General features: G+C 33.1%; 1 protein-coding gene across 1 annotated transcript; it reads left to right on the top strand.

The window, feature by feature from the left end:
• The first annotated feature begins 62 nt into the window (after window positions 1-62).
• On the top strand, window positions 63-10,729 carry LOC119645365 (GTP-binding protein Rhes). The gene is made up of 4 exons (XM_038045544.1): window positions 63-1,079; window positions 4,764-4,957; window positions 10,061-10,244; window positions 10,317-10,729. The coding sequence occupies exons 1-4, from the start codon at window positions 493-495 to the stop codon at window positions 10,711-10,713; spliced, it is 1,362 nt and encodes a 453-aa protein (XP_037901472.1). The 5' UTR covers window positions 63-492; the 3' UTR covers window positions 10,714-10,729.
• The last annotated feature ends 424 nt before the right edge of the window (window positions 10,730-11,153 follow it).

The following is an 11,153-nucleotide window of genomic DNA, read 5'->3' on the forward strand; positions in this document are numbered from 1 at the left end:
AACAAAAAAAAAAAAAAAAGTATAGAAAAAAAAAAACAATAAATAAAAAGAAGAAACAAACAATAAAACAAACAGATGGAAAATAATTTCTTACTTTCAACTGCCAAACTCGGCAATTATTTTCACCTTATTACATATGCATATGAAATACGAAGGGGTAATCGCGTTAGACCAAACAATAACTAAAGGCAGCAAAATTAAATTCTTAGTCGAGTTCACCCTTTTATCGCATAGCAGCCCTGAGATCGTAGCCAAGTGAAAGAAGATTACTTTTAATGAAACTGTTTGATAACAAGCAAAAGCACTTAAAAGGCTTGAAAATGTAAATAAAAAAGCAATCTTCTGAAGGGAGAAAAAAAATATAAAAAAAAAAGTAAATAAAACAATAAAGGACATCACATATATACGCGTAGGCGTTTGCTTTAACTATATTGTGCTAAAAGTAGCATCGATTATATCGAAAAAACGAAGGATTTGTTTAGTAATTGCTGGATGAGGTTTATTGGTTGTGCATTGAATACGCCGGTGACGGAGAGGGCGACCGTGCAAACGGTCGTCGAAACCAATATGATACGCTGTAAAAATTGGTTTTGTGCACGTAGTAATAACAATGATTATACTGAGGTTTCAATTGCTGGCAGTGGCAGTGGTAGTGGTAGTGGTAGTGGTAGTGGCACTACTAACGCCCAGCAGCAAACAACATCAGATGCAATGACGCGTCAATATCAAGCTGCCAACGGTTCTGCATTGACTGGCCATCAGCATACACCAGTTCATGCATCATCGACTGCCAGCACAAACGCTGTCGCTGCTATTAACAATGCGGTCTCAGCTTCAGGCTGCAATGCGCATGTAGTTACATTTTTAGATGATGTACCCAGTGGCAGTAATGGTGTTGTTAATACCACAACCCGCTTAATGAATAGCACAGACATGCATCACCATCACATGGCTGACTTGGATATGGATACCATTGATTCGGCTGATGACTTTATAGCCGGTCAAATTGTTAGTTCAGCTATGTTATGCGATGATACATTGCCCACATCAAAAAATTGCTATCGCCTAGTTTTACTTGGGTAAGTGAGAGTGAGAGCATTTATGTTTCAATGTATGTTTCGATATTCAAATTAGTCATTTATTGAAACACACTAAGAAGCCGAACATTATTAAAGAGTCTCTAATCATATCAATTATCATCTATTCTTTAATTCATTGTACTTTTATTTTGATAGTTGAAGTAATCGTGAAATCGTGAAATTAACCCATCGCACATAAATTACATATCTGCGCATTTTCAGACTCTGCCCTTACCTTATGTTGTTTGACATTGTCTATCTATTTCGTCAGGTCTTTACTGTTTTATATTTTATTATTACGTCACTTATTGAAGGACAAACAAAATGATTCTAAAAACCGAATATAAATAAAATATGTGTAAATGTAGATGAAAAATCTTTTCCAAAGGTAAAGAACTTTGAAAACTACTGGAAAGCACATGATTTCATTGTCCATATGAAAAATGAATTATTAATAAAATTACCGGCAGATATTACTACCTGAAACGGGGTCCATTATAGAATACTAAAAACTAAAAAGCCAAATTTTTTGCTATCTGAACGCTTGTCTATTATAAGAATGTTTATATCGGAGGCGGGGGATTCAAAAAATGGTCACATATAATGACTGTTTCAAAATTGATTACATTATATAGAGAGTGGTTGTACCAATGATTTGATGAAAGTCGTATTTAGCAGAGTTGGTACCTGGACCAAAGCCTATCAGGATATTACAATTCACCAAAATCTTGCAATAATTGCACCACATACGTTAAGCAAAAGAATACATGAACGGACAGATGGAAATGTTTCTGAATCGATTCGTATAACCTAATGTGTATGTGTGTGTGTGCCTATAAGATCTCCTCCTTAGTGAATAAACATTACCACAAAAAACGCATTTGAATCGCCAAAAGAGTACAGGCAAACCTGTTTTTGTGCGGTAGATAGGGACCGCAGAAAAAAAACCGCACAAACAAAAATATTCAAAAACTTCATAAATAGCTATAAGAAATAATTTCTCACAGCATATTAAAGAAAATTTTTTTTATGCGGTAGAGAGCGACCGCATAAAAAAAGTCTCACTTAGAAAATATGTCAAAGCTTCACGAAATAGCAAGAAAGTGCTTTCCAAACAAAATAAATAATTAAATTACACATTGAAACATTTAAAAAAATTTTAATTTCTAATTTTAAACAAGGAGAAATTTTCAAAATGTACATAATTCAATACTACTCGTCGTAGTTCAAAACGCGCATATTTTTGCGATGAACTGTAAACGTCGCGATAGCCAGATATACACAATCGAAGCTCTTTTTGGAATTTCAAACTTCATTGAGAATTGTTATCTATTTTAAGAAAATGCTTTTCCAATTTGCTGCAAAGCTGGATCCCTGCATATATTTTAGCCGCTGTAATAGATTCCGGTTCTTCTTGTCCGTCTTCATGATCTGTTAAATTATTGATAATGTCACTATCATTTACGGTTTCGTCCTCAATCATTTCAATAAGATCATTTTCGCTGAAAGAGTCAAAATCTTCTTCGCAGATTTGATGTGCTAGCGCAATGATATCTGATGATAAAGTGGACGTGTTGTCGGTTACATTTCTATTAATGACACATTCAGGCCAGACCGCTTTCCAGCACTAGGTATGAAAATGGCTGTTGCAATGTGTACATACACACTGATAGCAAAAAAAGTGATGCCAACACAGTTCAGATTGATCTAACCTCTCGGCGAAATTCAATGTGTCGATATTCATATACCGCACAAAAAAAAGAATCGCACAAAAAGAATCGCACAAAAAAAAATGGCACAAAAATAATCGCACAAAATAAAAGCGCATAAAAAAAGACCGCACAAAAACAGGTTTGACTGTACTATTATCCTCAATTTTAATAAAAATTGATTGGCCTGATAGCCCTCGCAAGTTGGCATCTCTCATGTCATGTCATTCTTCCAATTTTAGCAATTTTGATTAGCAGCGCTGAAATTATGCGAAAAATGGCTAAAAAATCTGAACATATGCCATCCGTTTAAACTTAATTTTTTTGGAAAATCTTTCTCCAAAATCGACCATAAAATGTTTAAATTCATATTTATTTCATATACAAGAAAACAATGTATTTTAAAGATACAGTTGAAATTTCGCTATCGGATGAAAACTGCAGCAGCCAGCGATACCCTAAACTGTAAAAGTGCGGTCTTGTGAAGGACACCGCTTAAGTTGTATGTGTTAGGTTTAAAAAAATTTTCAAAAAAGTTTTTCCTTTACCTCTATAACGCGATGCCTTTAACATGCAGCATTGATTTATTGGCTATGAGGCAGAGCAGGAGTGTGCTTAAAATATTTTTTCATTTCCATTGTTTTTCCATAATAATATTATTTCTCTTTCGCGCTAAAATGTTTAAAAGATCATTTAAGCATAAACAATATATGCATAAAAATAATATTATTATTACTATCATTATTAGCCAGAGAAATAATACTCTAAGACTCATGTCTAAAGCACCTAGCACTTGAGATTTGAACCCACGACCATTGAGTTATTTGTCGAGATTATTTGCCTACTTGGGCCCGGAAGTCAATCAAATACATATATAGAAAATGAAATATGTTTGAGAACAATTTTTTCTTTTTCCCTTTGAACGAAAACACTTTAAAAAGCAAGTGAGAATATCGTAGTGGGCCAGGTCACGGCCCACCGTCAAATATCGACTTTTAAAAATAAGTCGCTATGTAGGAGGTGGTTGAAAAAAGCTGGTGCGATTTGAACCATTTTCAAAATATCTTAAAAATTGTGAACTGTAGGTTGAATGAAAGAATGCAAGAAGGTGAGGTTAACGGCCAAACTTAGTTCGACTCAGAAAGCGATTATGAAACAATCCAAGTGCATTTGGGCGTTGCATACATCCGGAACAAGTTTACGATGCCTCCGCATCACGAGCGATGTATAGTATAATGATTTAGACCTGAATTTTTCGTATGTTCATTTGAAGACGATGATTAATTGCTTTTGTTGTATCGAATCGATGTATGATGCATCTTAGACGAAATGAAATCATTATTAGCATATTACGTAGGTAAATCGATTCTGTTGACCATACGCAGACTTCAACGCATATTTGTATGTGCAATGGGAATTCAACAAATTTATCTTCGCTTTCTTCCTTCATACGTATATTGGAAAAGTGTTTGATGGGAGAATAATTTAAAGGTTGGATCATTTTAGTATAAGCAAAACTAAAACACTTTTACTCAGCCATAGATAGATTGATTCCATTTAATGCAATGTTTATTAATTAATTTAAATAAATAAATAATATATCTGGTATGGAAGCCAACACCGTAAGCGTATGCTCCACGCAGAATATCTTGTAAACGCTATCAACACTACCAATACCGCCAATTGAAATAATAGGATAGCGTAAGAAGAAAAAACTTTTTTTAAATTATAAATAAATTAAAAAAAAAAAAAGAAAAAAGAAAAACTTGAATATATTTTCTGCACGCACACACACATCATTCAAGTGCATTTACAATCGTTTCTATTTTATCTTTATTTACAATTGATTTAAATTAGTTATCTAATTGATTTAATTGAATTAAATGATTCACTTTTCTTTGAAAAGTTTTTTGTTGTCCACTCGTTGGTTATAAAATTATTAAATAAATCGAATTATTTAATTGATTCAATTTAGGTCATCACGCGTGGGCAAATCATCAATAGTTGCACGTTTCTTGGGTAACCGTTTCGAAGAGGCCTACACACCCACTATCGAGGACTTTCATCGTAAATTATATCGCATACGCAATGAAGTCTATCAATTAGATGTCCTAGATACATCTGGCCATCATCCGTTTCCAGCAATGCGACGTTTATCATTCTTAACGGGTAAATTAAAGTGCTCCCTTCAAATGTTAACATATTCGCAAAATTGTGTTATCATGTACGGTAATGCTGTTATTTTTAAATATTATTTTGCCATTTTTTTCAACACACTGCTTGCTCTCGTGTCGTGATATTGATCCGTTTTATAGTTAGCATAGCGATTCATTTTTTTAAAAATAGTCTCACAATATAATCTCAGTTTTATGTTTAACGACATTGTGTAATTATTGATTTTTGTTGTTATTGTTTTAATATTTCGAATCATATACGGTATTTATTGCTCTCTTTCGTTACTACGAATGAAAAGGAAGGAAGTATAATAAGTTCTTTCTGTCATTCATTCATCACATGTACACTATGTGCATATATTAGGTCATTTTGAAAATGCTTTATGGCTTTTTTGGCGGAATTGTGTTGACGCCCACATATTGAGACTCAAACTAATATGTGTTTAAAAGGTGGCATTTCCGCCTACACCTTTTGTTAAGATAATTTTCTAATTGTTTGCTCTTCTAAAAAGTTATATTGAATTGAAAATGAGTGAAATATTTGACGAAATACGCTATGTGAAGTTCTTTTACAATAAAAATGGTAAAATATGCAAAAAGATGCCGAAAAATTTGTAAACGGTACGGTGAGAATGCTATAAATGAACCGAGGGACGCAGGAGTGGTTTGGGTCGATCCAATTTTCCAATGGATGGAGCAAGGCCGGCACATAAGACACTAAACATCAATCACATGACATTTTGGAATCATTTGGAAAGAGAACGCTACGAAAACAAGCTCGAAACCGCGGAGACTTTTCGATATGATTCATTACATCTACCACATATGTGTACTGAAGAATATTTTCATGAATGAGGAAAACTTCGAATCGATTTAGCTATAGCCAACAAGCGGCCAACTTGTCGTCCGTTCATCTTTTAGGGAGGATGAAGCCGAGAAATTCCTACAGATATTCTAACCTGATTCATATACCAATCCACCTGTAATAGCCTCAAATTGAGTTCTTTTTAAGCGTGTTATGAATATTTCGAAAATATTTAGTAATAATTGGTGAGAAACAGTTTGCAAGATGCCGCTTGTAGGCATCGAACGGTCAGATAGATTTAAAATAGACTCAGTCATTATTATTCCGACCTGAACAGACTTAAACGTACCTGCCTGTCGCTCTGACTTTTGTTTATATGCTTTCGTGTTGAATCGAGGACGCAATGTTTAACACAGCTTGCTCAAAAATGTCGCCGCAACTTTTCATTAAAAAAGATTGTCAAATGTTCGCAATGCCTAAAACTATGCATCGGAAACAATAAGAAGCAAGGATTTGATGTGAGAAAGAAATCAATTTACTTATGTCCATCCGGCTGATTGTTGAAATCCATTTCTTCAAGACGTGAAAATTACTTTTATATTCTCTTTTTTAAACATACATACACTCTTACTAGATATGAAAATTGAAAATTAAGATTAAGCTTCCGTAAGGAAATTCCGCAGAAGGAGAAGAATGTCAAAAGCCATGCATTAGGTAAATCAGGTAAAAACTAGGTAAGAATGTGTTTTTCAATTCGCTTAAATTACCGATGACCTGTGGCCAAGTCATACAAAATATGATATAAAGTTTAGTCACGAACACATTTCTGGTATACCATCTGTTGGTAGATATAGGATATTTCGGTCCAAGCTGTTTTCATTTCGCCATGTTTTTCTGCTTTTTTTGCATTTCTACAAATTTATAGTGTAAAGTAAATTATTATTTTAAATTTATTTCCCTTACATGTAGGATTTTTTCTTTTTTTTTTAAATCGTATAAACTGAGTTCACCCACCTTACGCGAGTTTATCTTATTTGCTTTTGTTTTTTTGTTTGTTTCGATAGCAAACATTGGACATTTTTATTGATGACAAAAAATGATATCGTATTCAGTAATCAGTTTAGTTTAGCATTTTGTCGTATAAATAGAACTGGAGGCGCAAGAAGTTATTTTTTTCTAGTCGATCGTGTGAGACATGCCGTATGAGGCATGTTAAAATCTCATCCATTCTTAATTTAAACCATTTCGAAATGGAATCATTTTTTAGAGTTTTTTAGAGATTCATTTTCTCAATAAATTTAAACTAATAATATATATTGCACCCTTGTTAACTGATATGATTGAAAGTGAAAAAATTTTTTAAAAAAGTTAACGGTGTCTATGCTGTATGATAAAAAAATATAAAAATGTCAATAGTTGGTTGGCAAGTGTATATTGACAAACACACTCCCAATAACCAAAAGGACGCAATGACTTTCAAAAAAAAAAAAAAAAAAAAAAAAAAGAAACAGCAACGGAAACGTAAATTTCATATAAAACTTGACATTGCAAGTGATATAATAAAAACTTCAGCATTTGATAGGGGAGATGAATACTCACAAATTTTCGTAGAGGTAAATATATATATTTTTTATTCACTTTATTATGCATTTCTATTCGTGTGATATGGATGTACTCGTGACATCGAAAAGTGTGGCAGCTCCCCTTGTTCAATCCAAAAATTGTGATTCGATGCTCTTCGAACTCGCAAAGTGACAAATGTTTAGCTAGAAAATTGAAATTCGGAAAATTGAAAAGTTTCGTTAATGTTAAATACGTTAAAGAAGATATTAAAAATATTTGAAAATTTAGCAATAGCTTATAAAATTTAGGAGTAGATCTTCATGAGAAATTTGTGCAGATAAATTCTTATTGCGATGATCTGAATGCTAAGCTGCCTTACAAGCGCTGCGTTTGCTGTTAACTAAAACATGTTGAGATTTTTACAAATTTACTCACAGTTAGGCTGGATAGGTGTATCGTCAGATTGCATATTTGCAAATCCGAAGGATTTTCGCAAAGTGTACATATGTTGCATTACATGCTCTATAATCTATGTCCGTGGCATGAATATTTCGTAACGAAGATTGACTTTCATTTTCTGCTTTTGATCGTGGGATATATTACGATTCTTCTTACTGTTTCAACCATTTAAAACGTGTTACGTAATCATGGAACAGAGAACTATTTAAGAGTGATCCATATATAATTTATTTATTTTTATTTTATTTATTTTTTATTTAATTATTTATTCTACTTATACTAGAAACTCAACTAAGCAAAACAGTCGAGTTCAATTGGCTCTTAATGCAAAACTTATGTTAATAAATAATAAAATTTAGTATAAGTATAAAAAAACAAATAAGAAGAAAAAAAAGAAAAAAAAAAGCATGTACACTACCAGCATAGGGCCACACTTACAAACGGTACAGGACCAAATTGCAAATGAACTCCTAAGCCATCGCAAACATGCATAAGCCTGGCAACCGATAATAAATTGACAATAATTCACTTTCGAAACGTAACGACTTTTTAAGGATAAAAGCTAAGTTTAAATACGACATAGGTAAATCGCGCGTATTAAGCAATGTTGCTTTAATGGACTTTAAAGAGTCCGATAACGAGAATAAGTGGTAGACGTCATTTAGGTTTTTGCAAACGACTCTGAGCGGATTGAACAGCTCATAATGAAATTTACACTGATTAAGCTTAACCAAGATAAAATGCCTAGAGAAGCGGTTAGGGACATTAAAGCTTATTTCACCAAGTAATGAAGGCGAGTCAATAGCACCATTTATTACTTTAATTAGAAAGGAAACGCCAAGAACAAATCTACGTTTCTCAAGGGACGGTAGGGACAGCAGAAGCAATCTATTTTCATACGGAAGAAGAGAGGCAATCGGATCCCAACCCAAATTACTTTTGAACAGATTCAATTGAATCTACGTAGCACCTATATGAAGGAGAACACACAACTGAGGCATACTCGAGTATGGGTCTAACCAAACACATGTACAGCCTTTTCGTAATGTAGGAATCATCAAGCTTTTTGGACCACCTTTTTATAAAACCAAGGGCGGACCTAGCTAATAATATATATATAATGTATATATTCGAGAATGTGATGAAACTTTGACACATTCGTGTGAAGGTCGGTATTATCTACAAATCATGTGATTCATAAAATGATGGACTGTGAACGACGACAGTAATGTTGGCAAGAATGTTGGCAATAATATTTAATTATGACGTTTATGCATCATTCCCAAGAAGTGGGCGTCTTTTTCATATACTTGCGAGGAATCTTGCTCTGAAGTTGTTCCCTATAAGAAGTGAAAAGGAAAGATCATCGGATAGGATGATATCGATTCAATATTATAAGGAGGAAAATGATGCTTATCTTTCTGAAATTCTTTCCTATCACCGAATCCACTTGATTAGCTATTTGCTGCAATTGGTTCAAATATTAGCTAAGAACCTTGGCACTTGTAAATGGTACTATGATACTTGTAAAAATTGATTGTCTTGAGCAAAACTGCTGTTTGGTCGTACTCTTCTCTTTTAAGCAATAATGCGTATCGGCGAAGCGTCAGACCTCTTGACCGACAACAGAAGTAGAACTAAAACTCGGAAAAGGACGTTGCAAATGAAAAGTCTCGTATACAATGTCCGGAATACTAAATATATTACGTTATAGATAGTTCATGGCAGATTGATTCTGGTAGGTCAGAGCAATATCCTAAATCTTAAATTGTCGGTTCAATTAATTGATTTTTATTTACCGCATCTTTTTCAATTGTTTAAGTGCTTTAAAGATATTTTAGTTATCTAATTCTTTTCTTTGTTATTTTTTCTTTTCATTAGTTTTGATTATACCTTTTTTAAGGTAAATTTCTTGCACATGTAATATATATATATACACGCCAACAGAATTGTCTACAAGTTAATGCCATTGTGTATAGATATATATATATATATATATATATATATATTTAATGTTAGCTCATTCACGAATATATGTAAAGAAATTCCCACTTAAATAACGTTCCTTATATACATGTGCTTCATTATCTGTTCGTATGCTCTTTTCTAACATGTATCAAGTTTCGATTGTAAATCTACTTTACTCACATTATGCACATTTTATCATGCAAATTAGATTTCCGTTCATTCCGTTCATTCGTTCTTATGAATTCTTCTCCTTGAAAATTAATATATGTTTAAATGGCAACGAAAAACTTTTATGCATTTTAGGTGATCTTTTCATTTTGGTCTTTAGTATGGATTCGCGTGAATCCTTCGAAGAAGTGGTGCGCTTACGTGAAAACATATTGGAAACGAAATGGGCAGCTTTAAATCCGGGCTCGGGATTTAAAAAGAAAACCTTACCCAAAATACCGATGATATTGGCGGGTAATAAATGTGATAGAGAGCCACGGTAATCATTTGCTATACACTTATCGTTTTGATAATGCATGATAGATGTTAATAGATTAATAATCGCTTACAGAACGGTTCAACTTGATGAGGTTATGGGCTATATAGCCGGTCAGGATAATTGCTGTGTATTTGTTGAATGCTCGGCAAAGCAAAATTTCCATATCGATGATTTATTTTATACTCTATTTATGGTTTCGAATTTACCTTTAGAAATGGCACCGAATCATCATCGACGTGTGGTTACCGTATTTGGTGCACCCTCGCCTCTGCCACCTCATTCATCGGCTGGGGGCTCAAAAAAGAATGCCCTTTCCATTAAGCGACGTTTTAGTGACGCGTGTGGTGTAGTTACACCGAATGCCAGGCGCCCGAGCATACGCACCGATTTGAATTTGATGCGTTCAAAGACGATGGCCATGAGCGAGGGCGATGGATCGTCGGCCCGTAAAAAATGCATTATTATGTAAAAAAAAAAAAAAAAAACAAAAGAAGAAAAATGAAATTTAAATTTAGCGAAAATAACAGCATCAAAATAAAACTTAATAATAAGTCATATTGTGATAGTAGTCCCCGATATATCGTACACTTAATATTTTTCTATAATTATAATCATTAGATTTTGTAAATTCATGAAAGAACAAACACAAATAAAACTAAAAACATAAAATTATAAAAACACAAAAACCTATAAATATGCAAATATAGTTGAAAGTTTTATTATTAGCTTATGAAACATATATATATATATATATATATATACATAGACATACACCCATACATTTTATATATATATATATAGGAATTGTTATTTGTTTGTATTTTTTGTTTATACTTTGATAATTAGCTTCCGAGTTGAATAAAAAGCAAAAAAAAAAAAAAAAAGGAAAAACAAGAAAAGGAGAGAAAA

Source organism: Glossina fuscipes, unplaced genomic scaffold (genome assembly GCF_014805625.2).
Source record: "Glossina fuscipes isolate IAEA_lab_2018 unplaced genomic scaffold, Yale_Gfus_2 1, whole genome shotgun sequence".
Lineage (NCBI taxonomy): Eukaryota > Metazoa > Arthropoda > Insecta > Diptera > Glossinidae > Glossina > Glossina fuscipes.

What these genes read in the sequence shown, in the direction of transcription:
- LOC119645365 (XM_038045544.1), top strand. Translation starts at nt 493, where the DNA reads ATGAGGTTTATTGGTTGTGCATTGAATACGCCGGTGACGGAGAGGGCG. An exon ending in ACGTTTATCATTCTTAACGG is followed by an intron (nt 4,958 to 10,060) that starts GTAAATTAAAGT and finishes TATGCATTTTAG; the next exon opens with GTGATCTTTTCATTTTGGTC. An exon ending in AAATGTGATAGAGAGCCACG is followed by an intron (nt 10,245 to 10,316) that starts GTAATCATTTGC and finishes AATCGCTTACAG; the next exon opens with AACGGTTCAACTTGATGAGG.